This window comes from Ursus arctos, unplaced genomic scaffold (assembly GCF_023065955.2).
Source record: "Ursus arctos isolate Adak ecotype North America unplaced genomic scaffold, UrsArc2.0 scaffold_5, whole genome shotgun sequence".
In the NCBI taxonomy this organism is placed as follows: domain Eukaryota; kingdom Metazoa; phylum Chordata; class Mammalia; order Carnivora; family Ursidae; genus Ursus; species Ursus arctos.
In genome coordinates this window covers 72,227,473-72,251,949 of record NW_026623067.1, presented here as the reverse complement: position 1 = coordinate 72,251,949, position 24,477 = coordinate 72,227,473, and the positions used below count along the sequence as shown (strand labels likewise).

At 35.5% G+C, this 24,477-nt stretch overlaps 1 protein-coding gene across 1 annotated transcript in view; it reads right to left on the bottom strand.

The window, feature by feature from the left end:
* Positions 1 to 24,477, bottom strand: part of ADGRV1 (adhesion G protein-coupled receptor V1) — a 508,055-nt gene that overhangs the window by 158,278 nt on the left and 325,300 nt on the right. Inside the window, exons 84-85 of the mRNA XM_026498632.4 lie at positions 20,567 to 20,683; positions 5,840 to 6,018 (exon numbers count right to left, since the gene is read on the bottom strand). Coding sequence (XP_026354417.4) covers positions 5,840 to 6,018; positions 20,567 to 20,683 — 296 coding nt within the window. The remainder of the gene's footprint in view (positions 1 to 5,839; positions 6,019 to 20,566; positions 20,684 to 24,477) is intronic.

The window sequence follows — 24,477 nt, the reverse complement described above, 5'->3', positions numbered from 1 at the left end:
ATTTCAAAAAGTGATGAAAATGTTATTAAGAACATATTGAAGGTATAGGAAGCCTTTTTTGTTAACTGTGAGTATAGTATGATTCCTCATAGAGTCATAAGACCATCTGGCTCAGTGACAACGAAGCAATAACAAGTCTATACTGGATTTTCTACTTTGCAGACAAAAGCAAATTTTAAATTTTATAATCTCTGTAGGACCTTTCTCCAGATCATGTTGTGTGACTTAAATCTAGATTAAAAAATCCATTAGTCAAGGTAAATTATAATTTGATCTTTTATGTATATATAAGAAAAAAATTTTTTCTTATGAGATATGACAGTCCTCATGCAGTATTTAAAGTGTTGAGATATTCAGTATTATTTGGTGACTTCCAAGTATTTTAGATACATTTTGATAATCATATTATCATATAAAATTTTAATATAAATATGTTACTGCATAGAGAAAGCATGAAAGTTATCGCTAATCCCTCATTTGCATATACTTTCTTGGGCTGTTAAGGCTTTCCTTTTTCCAGTTCAGATATTTATATTAAAGAGTAAATTAAGCTTTGCATCCTTCGAAAATTTAGTAACTTTTACCATATGTTACCAAGTTACTAATCACTGATCTCCAGTCTGAATTTCAATGAATATAGCTGATATAACCATCAAATATTCACAATATTTGTGAATTCACAATTATAGTATGATTGGTACAATCATAGGATTTATGAAAGGTTCTGAGTCTAATGAGGCTATGTATGAGGTAGTATTTAATCTGAAACTAGATACTCCATAGAGTTGATATTTAAGCTGATGTTTAGAGGGAAAAATAGGTATTTTCTAGGCAGACAAAAGGAAAGAAAACTATTTGAGACATAAAAGATATATTCAAAGGTACAGGCACAAGAGACCATGGGAAATATCAAATATTTCAGTTACAATGGTTAACTGGGGAGGATGGGTGTGAGGGATGCTAAAGGAAGCTGGTTCAACAGGTTACTGTCAACTATGGATGACCTAACAATCCAGGATCTTGAAGGTAATGAAAAGAAACTGTTGGGTTTTAAGCATCAGAGCAATACAATCATTTCCATGTTTCAGAATTTAGTAGATGGATTGCAAAAGGAAGAAATTAGAGAGAGGAACACAAGTTAGGAGGCAACCCAACAGACCACACAAAAATGACAGAAATGAACTTAAGAGACAATGATGAAGTAAGAGATGAAGATGAAAATGAGAAAGTGAATTAGGGAAGACATTTAGGAGTTAGGCTAGAAAATAACTTGTGATTAATAGCATGTGAAGTGTAAGAAAAAAGAAGCAGAAGTACTCTTAAGCTCACAGCGTGGGTACCTGGGTGGATGGTGGATCTTTCCTAGGAAATACAGGTGAAAGCACACATTTAGAAGATCAATTTTAAACAGGCTTAATATAAGATAGCTGTGTGTCATTCTAGTAAAGATGATTATTGGACTTCTGCATATATAAGTCCCTAAACAAACTCAACTTTTCCAAAACACATTATAATAAAACTGTGAAAAATCAAAGGCAAAGAGAATCATAAAAGCAGAGACAGAAAAGAAGCTTGTAACCTACAAGGGAAACCCCCTAATGCTATCAGTGGATTTCTCAGCTTAAACCTTGCAGGCCAGGAAAGAGTGGGATGATATATTCAAAGTGATGAAAGGAAAAAAAAATTGCTAATCAAGAATACCCTACCAGGCAAAATTATTCTTCAAAAATGAAGGAGAAATAAATACTTCCCCACAAAAATAAAAGCGGAAGGACTTCATCACCACTAGACCTGCCTTATGAGAAAAGATGAGAGAAGTTCTTCAGGCTGAAATGAAAGGATGCTAATTGGTTACCTGAAAATACATGAAAATATACAGTATACTGGTAAACATAACTTATATGGTCAAATTCAGAATTCCCCATACTGTATTATCATGGTATGTTAATCACATAACTCTAGCATAAAGGTTGAAGAAAAAAAGGATTGAAAATAACTACAGCCTCACAAATTTTTAAATGAATACTCAATGTAAAAAGAGGTAAGTTGTAAAAGGAGGGGTAAAGGGAAAGGGCAGAGTTTGTGAATGTGATTAAAGTTAAGTTGTTAGCATAAAATAGTTACATCTAGATGTTTTATGTAAGCCTCATGGTAACCACAAAACAAAAACCTGCAGTAGACACGCAAAAGACAAAAAGGAGGGAATCAAAGTATACCACTAAGGAAAACCATCAATTAATAAAAGAAGACAGCAAGGAAAGAAGAAAAGACTATGGGAACTATAAAACAGTCAGAGGACAATTAATAAGATGGCATTAGTAAGTTTTTACATGTCAGTATATACCCTAAATGTAAATGAACTCAGTTCTCCACTTAAAAGGCAGAATGGCTGAATGGATAAAACAACAACAACAACAATATCTACTTATATGCTGCCCACAAGAGAGTTACTTCAGCTTCCAGGGACATACATGGGCTCAAAGTAAAAAGATGACAAAGATATTCCATCAAGTGGAAACCAAAAGTTAGCGGGGGGGGGGGGAGACTATATTTATATCAGACAAAATAAACTTCAACTCAAAAGGTGTAACAAGTGATAAAGAAAGCCATGATATAATAATGATAAAGGGTCAATTCATCAAGCAAGTATGTAACAATCATAAATACATCTGTCCCCAATGTCAGAGCACCCAAATATATTAAGGGACTACTAACAGATGTGAAGGGAGAAATAAACAATAATAGTAGGGAAATTCAATATTCCATTTTTAACAATGGATTCATCACCCAGTAAGAAAATCGATAAGGAAATGTTGGACTTGAACTATAGTTCGACTAAATGGACCTACAGATATATCCAGAACATTCAATCCAATAGTAGCAGCATATACATTCCACTAATGTGTGCACAGAACATTCTCCAGCATAGATCATATATCAGACTACAAAACAAGTCTTAATAAATTTTAGAAGACTGAAATCATACCAAATGTCTTTTCCAACCACATGGTATGAAACTAGTAATCAGTAACAGGAAGAAAATTAAAAAAACTCACAAATACGTGGAAATTAAACAATATACTCCTGAACAACTAATGGGTAAAAGAAGAAATCAAAAGGGAAATAAAAAAGTATCCTGAAACAAATAAAAACGGAGACACAACATACCCAAACATGGGATGCAGAAAAAACAGTTCTAAGATGACATTTATAGCGATGAACGCTTACATCAGAAAAAACAAAGATGTCAAATTAACAACCTAACGACCTAACAAATTAACAGCATCTCAAGGAACTAGAAAAAAAGAACAAACTCAGCCCACAGTTAGCAGAAGAAAGGAAATAATAAAGATCACAGAATGTTGGCTAGAATGTAAACTGGCACAACCACTAGAAAAAACAGTATGGAGGTTCCTCAGAAAATTAAAAACAGAACTATCATATGATCCAGTGATCTCACCTCTGCATATATATCCAAAGGAAATGAAATCAGGATCTTTTGTTTTTTAAGATTTATTTAATTATTTGAGAAAGAAGGAGGAGAGAGAGAGCACACGCACTCATGCAAGCACACGAGAGCCCCACTCCAGAGTCAGACACGTAACCAACTGAGCCACCCAGACACCCCGAGCATGCAACTCTTAATCTTGGGGTCATGCGTTCAAGCCCCATGTTGGGCATACAGCTTACTTAAAAAAAAAAAAAATACTAAGGAAGAAATAACACCAAACTTGAAAACCTTTGCAGCTAATACAAGAAGAAAGATCTCTTCCTATCTGTTTTCATGAAATTATCATAATTCTGGTTTCAAAATTCGACAAAAACATCTTTAAAAGAGCAACTTGTACATACTGATGCATTAGAGATCTATTTAGAGAAAATTCTAACTCAAAAGAAATTGTTTATTACTATGAAGTAACCACTGCACAACAAATGAGAGGCTATTTCACATAACCACAAATCCTATTACTATGAGAAAAAAGGTATGTTTTTAAACGATTTAGGTGTACAAGATTTTACATAAATAATATAGTATCTGTATCCTTATATTGAGATTAAAGTGATAATAAAAATACAGAATTAAAAAATTTTTTAAAAATTTTTAAAAAACTATAGTAAATTTACATAGGGATGATTTAAGAATTCTCTGTGAATGGAAGACAAGTAACCTATAATACTTACAAAACACAGTCACTTTTGGTCTAATAATCCCTATCATATTAAAACTAGGTCGAAGTTAATGTATTTTGCATTTCCCTTATTATAACTGAGCTGATAATAAAAAACTTTTTGCAAAAGCCTCAGAAGGCAAATATTTTAACAGTCGATTTGGACATTCTTGTATAAGAATGTCCCTCTTTAAAAATCCCCTTACAACCACCAAAAGAGTTCCTTTTAATTAATATCACTTTCATCGGGTCCCATTTATCAAGGCTGGGTGGGTACACATGAAATGCCAAAACTGCTGCCAAAGAAGTCCTGTCTTGCCAGGAAGCTCATGAAAGGGATGGGCAGCTGGCCACCAGGGTTTGTCTCATGGTTACTTTGTATTTCACAAAGGATGATGTCAAACTTTCTGAAATTAATTCTGGCTGCCCAAGATTTAAATTAATGCCAGGGGTAACAAAATGTCATAACATAATTTGAAAAGACACAATAATTCCCTTCTAGAAGATTAGGCTTTTAGAATTTTATATGCCCAAAATACATGATAATGCAATAAAGTAATCAGTATGAGGGAATCTTAATGAATCTCAATAAAAAATTACTATATATGGCATCTCAGTGGGTGTGTGCATATTACATAGCTAGCTTCCTTGGTTGAACATAGTGTGGGATATGTGTGTGTGATTGTCCATTTGTGAAATACATTTGCATACAGCAGTAACATTTATTAAGTAATAACGGACAATTATAACTGATCAGAGGCAATAATGATATTGAAATGACTTCTGCTTATATAACACTTTCACTTTCAAAGATTTTTCACATAAATTAACTAATTTTTATCTTCACAATAACCTGTGAGATAATTAGGTGACATTGTTATCATAAGATTGTGAACAGGTTATTCTTTCTTACTTAGAAATGTTACTCCCCCCCCCCCAATCCTCATTACACCAAGAGAGCTGATTAAACTTTATTATTATAAAGGTGTTTTTTTTCCTCCTGCATGTGGAGTCAATAAAAGGGGCTGAGTAGTGCTCAAAGCTGTAAGATACCAGATTCAGGATTACAGCATGTATATACATGTATGTATAAAGATCTGTTACATTTTAAGATGATTAGTGTATTTTCGTAAGAAAGTATAAGAAGGTTCCAGTTGACCCTGTCTCCTTGCTGTGTCCTTTTGCAGACACTCTTCATTCACTCTGATACAGTCCTTTGGTATTCAAGGATGTTATGGATGACAGTGACTGCCATCCTCCCCTTCCCCTCCTCCCCCAAATCAGACTCCTTAGATAATATGCCACACTCCATATTTTTCACTGATTCTGTTCTTTATCAAAACTTTCATAGTTTCCAGATTTTACTGGGTATTTTTGTTTTAATCTAATAAACTAAATAAGCTAAGGTACAAATTACTGTGACTTGTCTAAATACATCAACTCACCTGAGAAAATTGAATCCATCAGAGGAACTAGAAAGGCAAAACTTTCTTACTTAAAGGGATAATTAGAGGAAGTAGAGATCCAGTCAGTCTGGTGGGAAAGCAGATTTCTGCCTGGTATTTCTTGTTCGGTCATACTGCTTAGTCAACTGCCTCATCATCTACTGATAAAGCTATCTGGGTACACGAAGGCTAAGAAAGCAATCAGTTCTGCCTGGATGTACTTACAGGTCACCGTGGATGAGTCCGTAGATCTGTGGCATGCTCTGATGATAGATTCCTCTCAAAATAACTATGAGGAGAATCACCACAAAAGCTGGAAGTCCCCAACTCAGAAGGAAAAACAGCAAATATCGCCTCTCTGTGTGTTCATCGTTCATCACCAGCACATACCAGAAATTCACAGACTAAGGAAGGAAACAGAACATAAAATGAACAAGTTCTGGTCTAATGGCATAGGACACAAACTCACCTGGCTTGGGCATAAAGAGTTACAGACCAACAAAGGGTTAGCATTACTTAATAATTATTTATCTATCTATTTATTTTTTACTTATTTTTTAGTTAGTTCACATACTCATTCTTTCATACACTCAAGAAAGTCAGGATACCTCAAAAATCTTGAAACACTGAATAATATTTACTGTACTTTTTATTTTCCTTAGTTTGCTTTGATTTATTCTCAGCCATAGTCATCTGTGATTGTTCTGTGCACGTGTCTGAAGAAACATACATGGATATTCAAACTTACTTCCCACGTGAACAGCTTCATGATGATAATGAAGTGAACAGCCCTTTGTTCGACTTTTTGACAATTTTTAAAACAATTTTTATTTATATATTTTAAAGAGCGAGAGCACATGGTGGGGAAGGAGCAGAGGGAGAGGGAGAGAGAGAATTCCAAGCAGACTCCCCAGTGAGCATGGAGCCTGACGTGAGGCTCAATGTCATGACTGAGATCATGACCTGAGCTGAAATCAAGAGTTGGTCGCTTAACTGACTGAGCCAGCCAGGCGCCCCTGACAATTTTTCTTAATGCCTTATCATATGACAGGGCTAGACAATTTTCCAGGGAATGGGTATATAATTGTGAAGATAGCCCCATGTCAGTTCCCAGCAGGAGACACAATGAGTAAACAGAAAATGACCTTGAAGAGACAAAAGTACTGTGATGGGGTAGGTTTTGTACCTGTTTTTCTTTCTCAGTTTATAAGCTCTTTTTTTTCATTCATTTACCTGACAAATATGGAGTGCTTACTAAATTTCAAGGACCAGTCCAAGCAGGGGGGATATAGAAGTGAAAGAGACTTAGGAGGTATTTACTTTCCTTTATGTTAGCTTCCAAACAAGTGGGAAAGAAATCATTAAGGAATATATTTATTTTATATTTATAGCATATTTTATATCTGTTATTTCTTATTAAGATAAAAAATATAAAAAGGAGGGGCACCTGGGTGGCTCTGTCAGTTAAACATCTGCCTTAGGCTCAGGTCATGATCCCAGTGTCTTGGGATCGAGCCTCACGTTGGGCTCCCTGCTTGGAGGGGAGTCTGCTTCTCCCTCTCCCTCTGCCTGCCACTCTACCAACTTGTGCTCTCTCTCTCTCTCAAATAAATAAATAAAAATCTTTAAAAAATATAAAAAGGATAAGTATATAGAGAGGGAGATGAGTGGACACATTAGATAAGCAGAATAGGAAAATGAAATGTTCTTATTGGCCCCAAATCCCACACTTAGCTCCCACACCTAAGCCAAACCTAGAACTTATATATTCTGCCTTCTAGTGTTCTTTTTCCATTAGAGCACTTAATGTTTAGTTATCATTTAGTAATTAACAACGAATGTCATGTGTATTTCACACAATGTTATTTCTTCACTAGATTAATCCTCCTCAGTTTTTATGGTGGAAAAAGTGTGAGTACAGATAAATTACATACATACATATAAATGTATTCATATATACATCAGAGGGATAATCAGTAGCCAGCAACAACAATCCCATAGCTTCAGTTTCCTCATGTATACAATGAGGTTACTATAAAGATGAAATGAGGTATTATGTATCAAGTGCTGAGCACATAGTCACCTTTGGGAAATGTTGCCACCTCCCTTAAAGCTCCTATTAGGATGTCAGACAGTATGAAAGACAAAAGATAAATAGTTTAAGAGCAAAAGTAAGCTATGATACAACGGAAGCTCTTTCTATGTGATAAACATGCTTTATGTTCATGGGAAGGCTTTCAGGTACTGTTTATGGAGGCTTCTAAGTAAGACTCTCTCTGGACCAAATCAACCTTGAGGGATTAGTATTGATTGGGCTAAACAAGGAAAAAATAAAAATGTTTGGTTACTTAGAGATTTTTGTCTCTGAATTTTATTTCCTGTCAGTACTCCATATCTTTATGTACATCTGCATATATCTGTAATTATGAAGCATGTTTTGAGTTGTTGCTTATGTAAATTTGTTCTAACTTCTTTTTTAAATCATTAGATAGAACAGGGTTTTTCCCCTTCTTTCCATAATTAGTACAAGGATATGCACCCAAGTAAGTGGGATTGTATGAAGTGTCTGACCCTGAGGTGATCAAATGGCCTGTTAGAGAATGAAAATTCAGTCAAAGGAAGGATGATGAGTCCATCTCCAAAATAAAAATGCTAAGTATTTATTTTAAATAGATGTTTGTGTGTATCCATATAAGATGGTAACTCATGGGTGTCGTTGGTGGAAGAATCAGAAAGAAGAGCATGGTAAATGACTTCTAAATTGATTCATCATGATAGAGATTGGCATATTTCCAAAATGTCTGCTATTATGAAAATGGACATTAGTTCCATCAGTTAGAATCACCCAGCCTTTCAGAGAAGACTGAGACAAGTATACCTGTTTGTTAGATTTGTACAAGAATGGCTTCTGCTCCAAAGAGCTCAAGGCGTGGTATTGCTGAACAGTCAATTAAGCAAAACAAGTTCCTACAGTCACAAGCTTTTGTTGACTTAAAACAAAATCCCCTTTCTTCCCAAAAGAATCCAACCATTGAAGTGTGCCCTAAGGACAATATTTCCCATTGTGGTTTTTTTCTTCTTTTCCTTTTTGCTATAGAATTGAAATACTATGTAATTAAATGATGTTTAATTATTTTAGAAATACTATATGGCCCAAACTAAGATTTGTTTTGACTAGCTAACTTCAAGTTTTACTTGAATTTTAAGATATTTTAATATAGTATGGTAGGTACCTTTCGGGATATACCTAGGTCATGAGCTCTATTTCTTGTAACCCTATCTCATCCTACCCCAGCATATGCATAGCGGGTTCATGACCCTGCTCCTCTATCCATAGCTAATTTGATCTGGGCGAGAAGTTTGTCTCAGGCTGGGCCAATCACGAATCACTGAATTCCTTCAAATTCAGTGATAGTCTAAGCTGGTCAGCTGGAAAAAGAAGCCAAACGAACTTCAGTGGTGGGGACAGACAAAAGCACAGTGGAGAGAAAGTGTGTTTTTAGAGAAGAACAGACAAAGTTCTTATGGTTCTTGGATAAGTTATCCTATATGCTTATTATTCCTTTTATGATTTAAATGTTTGCTTAAATTAGCTCAATTTAGTTTTTCTTTGTTGTTAAAAGAAAAGAAGAAATTGAGGTATATATTGCTATTCAAAAGCGGTGGAATTAAAACCCCCAGTTACTACGATTCTCTAAACAGAGAAAACAGTGGAGTACTGACTATGTTCTTTTCCTTCTAATCATGGTTCCTCTTTTGTAATCTAAGTGTATTTAAAGACGATTATGTTTGTGTAGTAATTTTATGTTGACAAACACATAGCATATGTGATCTGTGTGCCTTGGTGTCTGTGTGATTATTCAGTGTTGAAACTAATGAAATTTTGAAAACTCAATACAAGTTAAAGGGTGTCACTCTCACCCAGACATGATTCAAGTGGACTGGGCATGGCTTACTATTCATTGCCCATATGATGTTTTTCCTGCTAAACGCTAACTGTGAAAAGAAAATTTTAATAGTTAGGTTTCTATTTACATTTCTATCTCTAAGCTTTCAAAATTTTGTTAGAACCGTCCTATGGGCCATCTCAAGACATCATCAATATGTAGTTATGTTACATTTTTAGCCAAAATATTATCCCTGGGTTGCCTGGGTGGCTCAGTCAGTTAAGCATCTGACTCTTGATTTCAGCTCAGGTTGTGATCTCAGGGTTGTGGGATCCAGCCCTGTGCTGGGTTCCATGCTGGGCGTGGAGCCTGCTTAAGGTTCTCTCTGCCCCTCCCCACCCCATTCCTCCCTCCCTTTCTAAAATAAAACAACCCCCCCCCAAAAAAGCTATCTCCCAAATTAACCAACTACATTAATCTGACTTGACTATACTTCATACACACAGCATACACATTCTTAGCATTAATGTCATGTAGGCTGAAGGCAAGCCCTAAAAGATTCAAAACTATTTTCAGGTTTAGTAACCAAATTAGACACTTCAAAAGAGACAACTGAATAAAATGCTTTGCAGTGTCTAAAACTTGGTGATATTACCACAGTCACATCTCTAATGTCACTTCTAAACACTGGTCCATTTGAATTACCACCTTCTTATTTCTGTCAATGCTCACCAGTGAAGGATGATGTATTTGAATTTGCATACTTATCACAATTACCAGCATTTCAAGATTACCTAGGTGAAAAGAGGCAAAGGATCTGTACTCAGGAAAACTCTAGAACACTCATGAAAGAAACTGAGGAAGACACAAAGAAATGGAAAAACATTCCATGCTCATGGATTAGAATAAATATTGTAAAAACATCTACGCTACCTAGAGCAATCTATACATTCAATGCAATCCTATCAAAATACCATCAACTTTCTTACAGAGCTGGAACAAATAATCCTAAAATTTGTATGGAACCAGAAAAGACCCTGATTAGCCAAAGGAATGTTGAAAAAGAAAACCAAAGCTGGCGGCATCACAATCCCAGATTTCAAGCTCTATTACAAAGCTATAATCACCAAGACAGTATGGTACTGGCACAAAAACAGACACATGGATCAAGGGAACAGAATTGAGAACAAAGAAATGGATCCTCAACTCTATGGTCAACTAATCTTTGACAAAGCAGGAAAGAATATCCAATGGAAAAAAAGACAGTCTCTTCAACAAATGGTGTTTGGGAAATTGGACAGCCACATGCAGAAGAATGAAACTGGACCATTTCCTTACACCATAAATAAAAATAGATTCACAATGGATGAAAGACCTAAATGTGAGACAGGAATCCATCAAAATCCTAGAGGAGAACACAGGCAGCAACCTCTTTGACCTCAGCAGCAGCAACTTCTTGGTAGACATGTCTCCAAAGGCAAGAAAAACAAAGGCAAAAATGAACTATTGGGGCTTCATCAAGAGAAAAAGCTTTTGCACAGCAAAGGAAACAATCGACAAAACCAAAAGACAACCAACAGAATGGGAGAAGATATTGGCAAATGTCTTATCAGATAAAGGGCCAGTGTCCAAAATCTATAAAGATTCAACTCCCAAAGAACAAAAACACCCAAAAAACTCAACATCCAAAGAATAATCCAATCAAGAAATGGGCAGAAGACATGAACAGACATTTCTCCAAAGAAGGCATACAAAAGGCCAACAGACACATGAAAAAACGCTCAACACCACTTGGCATCAGGGAAATCAAAATCAAAATCACAATGAGATACCACTTCATGTTGGTCAGAATGGCTAAAATTAACAAGTCAGGAAATGACAGATATTGGAGAAGATGTGGAGAAAGGGGAACCCTCTTACACTATGGTGGGAATGCAAGCTGGTGCAGCCACTCTGGAAAACAGTATGGAGGTTCCTCAAAATGTTGAAAATAGAGTTACCCTACGACCCAGCAATTGCATAACTGGTGTTTACCCCAAAGATACATGTAGTGATCTGATTAACATTGCACCCCAATGTTAATAGCAGCAATGTCCACAATAGCCAAACTATGGAAAGAGCCCAGATGTCCATTGACAGATGAATGGATAAAGAAGACGTGGTATAGGGGCACCTGGGTGGCTCAGTTGCTTAAGCACCTGCCTTCAGCTCAGGTCATGATCCTAGGGTCTTGGGATCGAGCTCCACATCTGGTTCCCTATTCAGCAGAGAGTCTGTTTCTCCCTCTCCCTCTGCCCCCCCCCCCCCATGCTCTCTCACTCTCTCTCTCTCTCAAATAAATAAAACCTTAAAAGAAAAGATGTGGTATATATATATAATAGAATATATTAAAAAATGAAATCTTGCCATTTGCAATGATATGGATGGAACTAGAGGGTATTAATGCTAAGTGAAATAAGTCAATCAGAGAAAGACAATTATATGATCTCACTTATACATGGAGTTTAAGAAACAAAACAGAGGATCATAGGGGAAGAGAGGAAAAAATAAAATGACAAAATCAGAAAGGGAGACAAACCATAAAAGAGTCTTAATCATAGGAAACAAACTGAGGGTTGCAGGAGGGAAACAGGGTGGGGGAATGGGAAAACTGGGTGATGAACGTTAAGGAGTGCATGTGCTGTAAACGACACTGGGTATTAGATAAGACTGATGAATCACCGACCTCTACTTCTGAAACTAACAATTAATTGAATTTAAATTAAGAAAATGATGAAAAAGATTACCTAGGTGACTGTAACTTGAGAGAACCTAAAAGCCCATTTAAACAAATTTATTTATTTTATTTTTTACAGATTGATTTATTTATTTAAGAGAGAAAGAGAGAGTGAGAGAGCACATGCACGAGTAGGGGGAGGGGCAGAGGCAGAGGGAGAGAGGCTGAGCATGGAGCCCCAAGTGGGGCTTGATCCCAGGACCCAGAGATCATGACCTGAGCCAAAACCAACAGTTGGATGCTTAACCTATGGAGCCACCCTAGAGCTCTCCATTTTAACAAATTTAAAGAAAACTACTTAATGATATTTGTGAAAATTTCCTGGAATAAATGCAATCTGTAGAAATACAGGAAAGGAGACCTTGCACACGTACACACACTCTCAAAAGATAAGCTTCAAGGTAAATAACGAGTACTACAAATAATGATTTAAAAAAATTTTGAAAAGACATGGTGATTAGTGGCTTGATTTAGGTTTTGACATAGTTCTAAATGGATAAGCTGTATGTTTTTGGCCAATATTATTTGGTTCCTCTGGGTTTCAGTTTCTTCCTCTGGTAAAGGGACAGGTTAAACTATAAGTTATTAACAATTTCCTGACTCATAGTTTGTGACTGAATCACTGTAGAAATTACAATTCCTCAAATAAAAGCACTAATGTGTATGGATGCCCAGACCATGTAATACAGACCTTACAGATCATCTGACCACGTGTATACTCTCATTTAGAGATGAAGAAACAGATGCAGTCAGAGAAAAGCATAGTTTTTTTTTCATATTTTGCTTGGTTATAGAACTTGGGACAAAACACAAGTCCAAGACTGATTAAGATTTATTTTCACAGAGACTCATACAAATACTGAGAATATTATTCGCACGAGACCTTTTCTTCCCTCTCTCATTCCCCCCCCCACACTTTATATGTCAGTGGAGATGCATTTTTTTTTATAAAAGTATGGAGATTATTCTTTCTCTTTTCCTCTCCATTTTTTTTGCTAACACTAAATGAGAATTCATAAAGGTTTATCAGAATATAAATCACTCAAACATGACTATGGCTTGTGGTAGATTAATTTTTGTAAACTTCATAGTACCCAGTAAAATGCTTTGCATAAACTATTTATTGAGAAATACCAAACAAATGAAGATTTATACAATTTGAGTTAATAATTTTTGTTGCGTTTAACAACAATTTCATAATTTGGTTTAGTTAGTGAGTTTACTCAGTTATATACTCTCTTGCTAGAAAAGATTTTTGGGAGGCTCAACCATTTTAATTGATTTGATTGAACTCCTAGTGAAGAGGGTCAAAGTTAATTGGTGAAAATTTAATTTATTTTTATTTTTTTAAAGATTTTATTTATTTATTTGCCAGGGATAGAGCAAGCAAGCAAGAGCGAGACAGCACAAGCAGGGGAAGCAGCAGGCAGAGGTAGAAGCAGGCTCCCTGCTGGGCAAGGAGCCCCATGCAGGACTGGATCCCAGGACCCTGGGATCATGACCTGAGCCGAAGGTGGACCTTTAACTGACTGAGCCCCCATGTGTCCCATTTGATGCATATTTTAAAATGTTAAATGGAATAGTTTATGAGAGGTAGAATGGAACCAATATTTACTAATTGGGTAATAAATGTAGACCCCATATTAAACTATATCTCATTTAATCAAGACCACTGTTCTCCTAACTTTCATCATAGATTTTTTATTTTTATTTATTTTTTTTACCTTTACACACAGGAGAAAGCTGAGGATGGAAGAAGTGTATTTCCCAAACCTAGTAGCTTCAGTAACTGAAGCTGTTAGAATTTAAACTGATTCTGATTAAGATGCAAACCAACCAAAATACCCAGATACAATTTAGGTCAAATGCAGATTGGAATAAACTAAAAGACTGTGTGTTTGTAAACATGTTTACTTACATTCTTTTTTTTTTTTTTAATTTTATTTATTTCAGAGAGAGTGTGCACCAGCACAAGTCGGGGGAGGGGTAAAGGGAGAAGCAGACCCCACTGAGCTGGATCCCAGGACTGACCCAGATCATGACCGGAGCTGAAGACAAACGCTTAACCAACTGAGTCACCCGGGTGCCCCTACTTACATTCTTACATAGACATGTCTATTTATTTTTACCGTAACATTTTCAGTGACTACTGCTATTATTTTCCAATGTCCACATAGGAAAAATGAAGACTTACCTTGTTAATTAATTATCATAGGTCATAATTATGCTTTCATATGCTCCATAAACACAAATTCATTAGTTTACTCATATAATATATACTAATATAATGTATATTAGTATATTTGTAAAATATAAAGATGAAACACTTTTCTTTTTCTTTTTTTTTTTAAGTTAAAAAATAGGCTGCTTGAACCCCATACATTTTTATGCTGTGTGGGATAAGATTGGTATCTAGCCTGTTATTTAATATTTGGTTATTAATCGTGTCATCAGAAACCTTGGATTGATTTATAGTATCAAGTTTAGTCAGAGATCATGGATGCTATTAATTCTGTTATTATCATACGTTCTTAGTCATTCATTTCAGAGAAGAGTCTAAGAAATGTTACCACATGTCCTTGCTCCAGTTATCCTCTCTCTTTCTTAGCAATTTTTGCATGAAATAAATTGCAAGGCTTTTTGAGGACTGGAGAATTCTGTATTTCCTGGGTATGTCATTTTTATCTTGGTAATTACCAGTCTGTTGTCCTTAATGCCTTTGATGTCCTATCCTGCACCCTCCCCCACGCCTGCCCAATTAAATCAGTGATGAAGGAAAAACATGGCTAGTTTTAGCATTTCCCTTCTTGTTGCTATGCCCTGGCACTAAGTAGCCTTTCTGCCAAGCAATAAAATGTATATTTGCCTCTTCATAGCCTGATCTTACAGAAAAATTAAGGCACAAGATATAAATGGTCAAGTAGAATTGTAGAATAATTTCTAACTTTGTTCCACCATTTAAAAAATATGTCCTTCAAGTAAGCTTTCGTTACAAAATAAAACATTCTACTGTTTCCCTAAGCATGAAATCAACAAACTGCAAGAGCAATCTAAGGTTTGGAGATTGTTCATAATTGAAGCAATTGCTATACAATTTAGTGACAGGAAATGATCATAAACTGGGCCAGATGAATATACAGAAAAATTAAGTTTCTATTTACCTATATTATATACTGATACCTCAAATAATTTACTTGTGATTTATTCCTTCATGGATTAACTCATGGTCCGGCAGTCCGTCTCATAGTGTATTTCATGTAAATGTTAATAGTAAAGACATAAATTCTAGGAATTTATTCTAAGAATATTCCATAAGTAAATAAATATTCAGAATGCAAGGATGTTCAAGGCAACATTGTTTATAATAGCAAAAATAACTGGAAATAACTAGCATGTCATTAATAAGAGACTAGAAAAATAAACTATGGAATAACCATATTATAGAATGGAAAAAAAGTATATCTGTACTTGGGAAATGTATATATATACAAAAACTTATATGCACTATATATAAATAAGTAAATATATACACACACAGTATAGACACACACATAAGAACATATACATATGTGCTTTTTATATACTTATAAACATTTGTATATTTGTGGAATATTTCTGGAAAGAGACACAGGAAACCATTAACAGTGTTTACCTTTGGGAGTAGGGTTGAGGGTAAAGCAGAGAGTGGAGACTGTGTGAAATAGGGAGAAACAGATGTACTTTTCATTTTATATTTCTCTTCAGTGTTTGATTATGTTTTGTACCATTAGTATATGCTATTTCTAAGTTGAAAGCAAATCAAAACAGAAAAAGGAAATGAAAATAGAACAATAAAAACTAGGAAAATAGAGTAAACATATTACAAGAGTTTAAATTCTCACTGTCAATCTTTCTCAAAGTAGACAAGACCTGCTGTTTTAAGGAAGTGGGAAATTGTTTCAGTAATTTCACAGAATGATTTTACATGATGAGCAAACAGAAGGATAAGTCAAGTTCTATGCCCTCAAAGGGAATTTGAGAGCTATTTGCTTAAAAAAAAAAAATAAGCAAAATAATTTGTTACTATATTCCCATCATGCATGGTATAACTTCCCTGTCAAAAAAAAGGGGGAGGCCTCAAGAAACAGAGTGAAGGCCACTAGTTACAGATCCTGCAATGGGCCATGCATATACTTTAGTAAGAGGTTGGAGGCTATTTATATAGCTTGCTGAAGCTTCACAGCTAGTTGGGGTCTGCCTCACTCTAAGTCTCTCCCCACTATTATCAAGTAAATTCTCTTTTGGAAAAAAAGTATAAATTAAATTGGAAAAGCAGAGTTTTCAACATGTTTCAAAATCTATGAAATATTGGCCACACATATTTGTTTAGCCAATAATATTGGGTAAATATGTATGGAGTGTACAGTCTGTGCCAGGCATAATTCCAAGCTCTTTTCATGTACGAATTCATTTCATCTTTCCACAATCCTCAAAGACAGGTACTGTTATTACAAATCTGACTATTCAGATAAAAATCTAGGCTCAGAAAAGTTATATAACTTGTTTCCCAATAAAATCTTTCTTTAGCTACTCTAAAATATAATCTAATTTTACTATAATGTATTAAAAGTATACTATAGAGAAGTAAAAGTTCAAGATAAAGTTATTTAAGTGCATTTTTTCCTAAGATTGAAGATATGATGCAGATAAAAATAAACAGTAATTCTGATATGCTAAACCCAATGATTAAAAGTTAATGGTTAACTTTTTGTCATAAGCTATATACACACATACATCTATCAAATTCTCTCCTATACTATTAAAAATATGAAGTAGAGGGGCACCCGGGTGACTCAGGTTGTGATCCTGGGGTCCTGGGATCAAGCCTCACATCTGGCTCTCTGCTCAGTGGGGAGTCCGCTTCTTCCTCTCCTCTGCAACCCCCTACCCCCCAGCTCGTGATCTCTTTCACCTCTCTCTGTCGAATACATAAATAAAATCTTTTAAAAAATATGAAGTAGAATCACTAAAATGTTAATTTTTTTCAAAAATGTTTAACCTTAATTGACTAGCAGGATTGGATTAACAGGAGTCTAATCTTTTACATAATGTTTTAAAAATGGATTCTAGTTTAAAAAAAAAAGATTTAGTAGACAGTATTTTATAAATAGGAAAACACAGGTTGGTAAAAGGGACAACCTCTTCCCACAAAATAACTCATTAGAAGTAACCTACCTAGAATCAGAAGTTATTGAATTTTTCCCTTGCGGTCACACCACAAACCATGAAAAATGTGTGGTGTACCATCTGAAATACATTAAACTTCGCTGGTACTTTAAATAGTTTTCCTAACCATCAGCCATACAGAAATTTAATTAGGTTACTAAATGTTCATCAGCCACAATTTTATTTACTTAAGACTGGAAAAAAGAGATATAGAAAACATCAGTCTCTGTTAAGTTGGGTGAAATCTTGTATGAGATACCATCTAATGCTCTCCCAAAGCAGGAAAACATTTTGAAAGTTGGTCATTTCCCCATTTGAATACACTTCACTGACTGGATGCTTTCTGCTTGTAGGAACAGCCTCTTCAATTTTGACAGTTTTACTGGCTATCAAATATCTTTATTGATTCAAAATTTACTTCTCTAATTTTTGACCCATTTGTTCCATTCTTCCAAATAGACCTGCAGTCTGCTCGCTCTTTCCTGGAGCAGACTTTCCAGTGTTTGTGGACAGCCATCAACAACACTCTAAGTTCTTTGCAGGTTAGCTATCTCCAGCTGCCTCAAAGTTTCTTACAGGACTATTTCCAACTTCTCATTGGCTGGTTAATGCCCCTGGTAAAACATGATCCATGAAAGTGGTTACAGGGTCCCAAGCTTGTCTTGAACATTTGTAGATTACAATGTAACCATACGCCCTCACCTGCCTCTATGCTGTTATTAATGTAACCTAGGTCTGTGTTGTTTTTGTAGTTACTGTTTAAAGCAGTCTGGTCACACATTTGATTGCTACTAAGTTTGTGTTAAATTAAATATTTCAAGTTGTTTACCTTAACCCCCAGCTGATTATGTCTGTTTCACTCTAGTTTTCAATTTGTTACAGCACTTTCTCTCTATTGATTCTACCTGCATCCCTAACCCGGGCAGCTTGCTGTTTTAGCTGTCTTTTCAGCTCCATATCATCTGCATACCCAATAAGACAGTTTCCTGTGTCTTCATCCAAGTCATTCATCAAAAACTCAGTAGGTCAGGGACATGGACAAAGACCTTCCACACAACACTGGGGACATCAGTCTAAGCAGATAAATAACAACATACACATGGTGCACACAGAAAGTTCAGCTTTGATAAACTCCTAAAAAATTTTGCAATCGGAGAACCTAGCAAATATTATTTTAGTTTCAGCAAATATTAAGTTTTATGTTATATGCTTTAGATTTAGCTTTACTTTTTTATTTTGGGAAGGATTTTGAGAACACCATAAACTTTCCATAATTAGAACTGCTTAAGACCTATGGAGTAACAATTCTATGAGGAAGGAATTATTATCCTCATACGCAGACTTAGAAACAAAACTTGGGAAGAGTCAATAACTTGATTAAGGCTAAAAAGATAGTGGCAAAACCAGAATTCAAACCCAGATTCAGGGCTATTGCAACTAGTTCTTTTAACTAAATAATTCAGTTCAGTTCTCCCTATAACTTAATATTGTACCTGGGAAAATATCCCTTCCATGAGACTGTATGATATTCTCACATGCTTTCATTATTGCTCTACAGTGGAAGCCCCACACCCTTTCATTCAAGAAAAAAGAATACGCAAATGACTGAATGCATCTGTTTACACATAATAGTTCACAAGCATACTAAAAAAAAACCAACAACATATGAAACTATTTCTATCAGACAAAAGATTTAACAATATTATTATGTAGAAAGCATTACCAAAGCCATTTAATTGATGACATTAGTACTACTGAATTGGATCCAACTTTCATATTTGCCTCTTTATCAAGCAAATCAGTGTAGGACAATAAAGGGAATTTGGGATTTTAGTCAGAAAAGGAAGAGTTCAAGTCTCTCCCCAACATTTACTAGTTCCTCAGAAGAGTACACAATAGGACTCTTCGGGTCTCACCCTGTACTTTCTCCCAAAGCAATCTCTTCCAAAGCAACAGATTCATTTTCTAACTATAAGTCAACAATTTTCTAAAGTATTTATATAGCATGGGCCTCTGTTCTGAGATTTATTTCGTCCTGTGTATCCCACTTCTCTCAAAGTCCCCACTGGAGAAACTCCACATTCTGTATGTCTTAAAATTCTCATCAACCTTCCTGCAATTTCCAGGGATCATTATTTCAGTTCAAGACACCAACATCCATCCAGCCACTCACACCAGAAGCTTGGGAAACATCTTTCCATCCACCTTCTGCATTCTTTTTAACCAATATCTACATTCTATTGTTAGGAAAGGAAAGGAAAGGAAAGGAAAGGAAAGGAAAGGAAAGGAAAGGGAGGAAGGAAGGAAGGAAGGAAGGAAGGAAGGAAGGAAGGAAGGAAGGAAAAGAAAAGAAAAGAAAAGAAAAGAAAAGAAAAGAAAAGAAAAGAAAAGAAAAGAAAAGAAAAGAAAGGGAGGGAGGAAGGGGAAAGAAAGTAAGAAAGGAAGGAAGGGGAAGGAAGGAAGGAAGGAAGGAAGGAAGGAAGGAAGGAAGGAAGGAAGGAAAGAAAAAGAAAGAAAGAAAGAAAGAAAGAAAGAAAGAAAGAAAGAAAGAAAGAAAGAAAGAAAGAAAAAAAGAAGGAAGGAAGGAAAGAAAAAAATCTCAAAAGTTGTCCTATTCCCCTGGCTCCTTCCATCACTCCCAGGTTCACACTGCCTTGTTCTCTCACCTGGATCAAGCTAACAGTACATAATTAGCGCCCATCTCAACTCTTCTGTCACCAATTCACTACAAACAGGGAGATATTTCTAAAATACAAATGTTACCATGTCAGTTGTTTAATTCTATGACCTCCCCTAGAAAAAAGTTCAAATTTCTTACTGTGCTTTACAGGTCCCACATCACAAGCCTCATCTACCACACCCTAACTTCTCCCCTACTATGTTTCTTCTCATTTCCCCAAATTCACTATACTTTCTAATGTTGTACAGCTTATAAAGGTTTCTTTCCATTGACCTCCTGGGAATGTGGTAATGGATATATGGAATCATTTCCATTTCAGCATAAAGAAAAGCAGATAGGAAGAACATACCACGCAGGTTTACTGGAGAGTAGAAGTGGGTGGGAGGAGGGAATGAGGTACCAACCTGAATGAGCATCCAGCTAAACTGGCAAAGATACAGATAATGTGTGACAGCAGCCACGGCTGAACAGCTCTCATCTGTGAGTTGGGGACTTGCATATGCAGACACCAGAAACACAACCTGTAAGAAACAATACCTGTATTTTTAAATCATGTTAAAATTCATCAAGAATATTAAGAAAACAAACTGTCTTCTCATTAGGATCTAGGATTCAATGACTCAAAGGGAAAACAAGTTGATCTGTTGCTCAAACTGAGATGACAGTCATTCTAAAAATGGCAATAGATTTTTATATTTATTCCATTTATTTATTTGAAGATAGTTGACACAAAGTTACATTAGTTTCAGGTGTACAACTTAGTGATTTGACAAGTTTATACATCAGGCTGTGTTCACTGAAGTGTAGCAACCATACGTCCCGTTACATCACTACCACAACAGCACCGGCTGTACTCATTATTGCTGTGCCTTTTCTGAATTTTTACATTTCTAGGAAACAATGAATAACATGAAATTATGCTACATATTGCTCTGGGCTGTCAAGAGGTGATTTTCAAAGTAAACCCTGTTCTTATCGTGAATGGACAAGAATCCCATGAAATACATTTATTTTGGCTAAGTAGAAAAGAGAAAATAGACATTCATTTAAGTCAAAGACAGTAAGAGGGAAAAGAAAGAAAAGCAAAAACTCTGATTTTACCATCATCTGCATCTTCTTATTGTGAAGTAACATATGTAACAAAACAGACTTCAATTTAAAATTTCAAATCCTGGGATTACCTTACTCTTTGGATTTTTATTTCAACTGCCCCCAAGGCTTTGGTCAAGAGAGAGCTTCACAATGAGGCCTTTCCTGACCACACTGTTTAAAATTATACCTTCTTTTCTTTTCTCCTTCCCACATATGTGATATCCCTACCCTTATCTCTTTATTTATTTTTTAAACACTTATCACCTTCTAACATGCTCTGTAATTTGTTTATTTACTATGTTTCTTTATTATTTTTCATCTCATTTCCTAGAATGTCATCCTTATGAAGGCAGGATCATTGAATGTTTTAGTCACTGATGTATCCCACTCACACAGCCCAGTGTCTGGCACACAGTAGATATTCAATAAATACTTGTTGAATAAGTGAATAAATAAATGAAGTGAAACACTCTCGTGGGTTCTATCATTTTGTATTTTCTACAATATATGATTACTGTGTTAAATTTTGTAATGACAAGTGCAGATGGCAAGGGAAAATTTGGAGCAATGATAGTATACCATAACTTCTCAAGGAATAACCTCCCTTTTTAGGACAGTGACCAAGTCTTTTTGACTTTACATTTTAATAAGTTACCACTATGTCTGGAATATACAAATGTTCAATAAATGGTTGTTTAAAGAAGGAATGATTGATTCCAACAAGACAGATGGGTGTTACAAGGAGAAAACTAGCTGACTCAAAACCCAACTTCTAAGAAGTAAACATAAATACTTTTAAATCTGTTTGAATTTTTAAAAATAAATAATGTGTTCAAAACCATATTAGAACAATGGGACAAAGTACTGCTTTTATTTTCAAATGAAATACGTGCCTCCCCAATCCTTTTGTCCTAAAAGTTGTGTCCATTAAATCTCCCTGAAAATTTCTGCCCACTGGTGGTCCTATGGTGGCATCATGGGGGTGAATTTGTCAGGTCCTGGAGTGAGGCCTTACATGGTCCCAACATCTCCACTTTGCAGAGCAAGACTCACTGTAACCAGCCTACTTTGTCAATTAAAGGACTACCGAAATGCTAATTAACAAATTTACAGTAATATGTAAATCTCATGCCGTGCTGAAGTGACTCTTCCCTCTTGGAAATTATTTATTGAGTACTTCCCGTACCAAGTATAGAAGGAAAAAAAAGCCCCTTTTTCTTAAGCTATAGACACTAAACTCAGTTTACCCTTCTGGGACTAATTTCTTCATCAGTAGTAGGAAGAAGATGGAAAAGATAAATTCTAACGTCCCTTTCTACCCCACGATTCCAGGATTATTTTTTAAATGAGAAGAATTCCTGACTCAAATTTTTGTTTATTTAGTCCTGGATTTGGAGCATTTGTAACACACATTAAAAAAAAAAAAAAAGAGCAGATGCTAGAAATTTATGTCTCATTATTTCCTAACAGTCTGGTACAAAAGAGTTCCCCGAAAAAAAGAAGTCAACAAATTTGCCTTTCCAGAACATATCACAAATAGCTTTCCAATTATTAGAGCTTATTTTGAAAACATGTTTAGATTTTCGTAGATTTTATCTTCTAACTTCTGAATTGTAAAATATTATAGATCATAAATTTAATCTTTCCAGATTTCACAAATATATTCATTGAACACTTTCACCAAAACACTAACAGTGAACATCAAGCACCAAAACTGCCTTAAAAGCTGCTGGACACGAAGACTGAGATTCAGCGAAAGAAAGAAAAGAAAGGAAAGGAGCGGAAAGGAGAGGAAAGAAAAGAAAGAGGAAAAGAGAGAGAGAGAGAAGGAAGGAAGGAAGGAAGGAAGGAAGGAAGGAAAGAAGGAGGGAGGGAGGGAGAGAGGGAGGAAGGGAGGGAGAGAGGGAGGAAGGAAGGAAGGAAGGAAGGAAGGAAGGAAGGAAGGAAGGAGGGAGGGAGACAGGGAGGGAGGGGGAGGGAGGGGGCAGGAGGGAAAAGGGGAGGGAGGAAGGAAGAATTTTAACATTTTATATTCCTTCTTTTTACAAAGTGGCATCTATTTCCATAAAGATTTTATAAGCGTTACTAAAATAAATTTGAGCCTCTGTAATTCATATTCTATAATATGGATTGTGTTGAAGTTTATTTGGTAGTTTTGTTCTAATCAACTTGAACAGTTTGCTATGTAAAACAATGGTGTAATCCAAATTGTAATTGAATATGCTTTGTTTTAAGCATTCTATGAGATTATTTATAAATGGTATGCTAATTTGAGTAATTCTTATTCTCTTAAAAATTTCTTTTCTTTGAAACAAATTAGTGCAGGTTATTGTTTAAACCGCATTTACTTTCAGAATACAGTTTTAACACCCAAAAGTCTCTTCTTAAGGTAGGACTTCTTCATATTTTCCTACGTTTTACTCTCCTGTTCTGTCATAAAAATACTAGTTACAAATCTACTTTTGCTTTAAATTACGAGAGATACTTTCATCTGTATGGGAGGAGATTAGTCAACAAGAGAAGGCTGACCTGTCACAATGCACACTGCTAAACAGGGAGGAGCTAAGATACTTGGGAGAACCGGCTATTACATGTAACCAGGCTTATATAAAATTAAATTAAATTGAATTAAAATACAAATTAAATGGTAAAGTAAGATAAAATGCCATCTCCTAGCATATTCAGCACACAAATCTTTAAGGCACATAATGTAAGAAGAAATGAACTTTTACCATTGTTCTTTTACTCAAACATACAGAGATGACCAGGAAAAAGATTATTTTCACAGTCAGTTCTCTGGATGCATTAAATACCATAACAGGAAAAAAAATTTTTTTCAAAGGTTCTCAGTCACTCATGTATTGCTTCATTCAGTGTATAAGTGAGTACTTACTACCTCCGAGGCATTATGCTGCCTATGTGGAATGGACAACATGGTGGCAAGGCAGCAAGGTGCGCCATGTCTTCCCTTGTTTTCCTGAGCAACTCACATATTGATGATCTGAAGTCATTACTGTTTTTATACCAACTTAATAAATGATGAAAGAGGATCTGATATGGGAATTAACTTTTTAGAGGTCATTTAACATGGGCTAAAGGTAAAGTGGGATTCAAATCTTGGCGTTCTGATTTTATAGTGTTCGTTGGAGAACCATGCTACAGCCTACAGAGCTAAATCCAGCACGAGTCCCACCTCAAAGTGCTGAAATTCTAGTTCACTCTT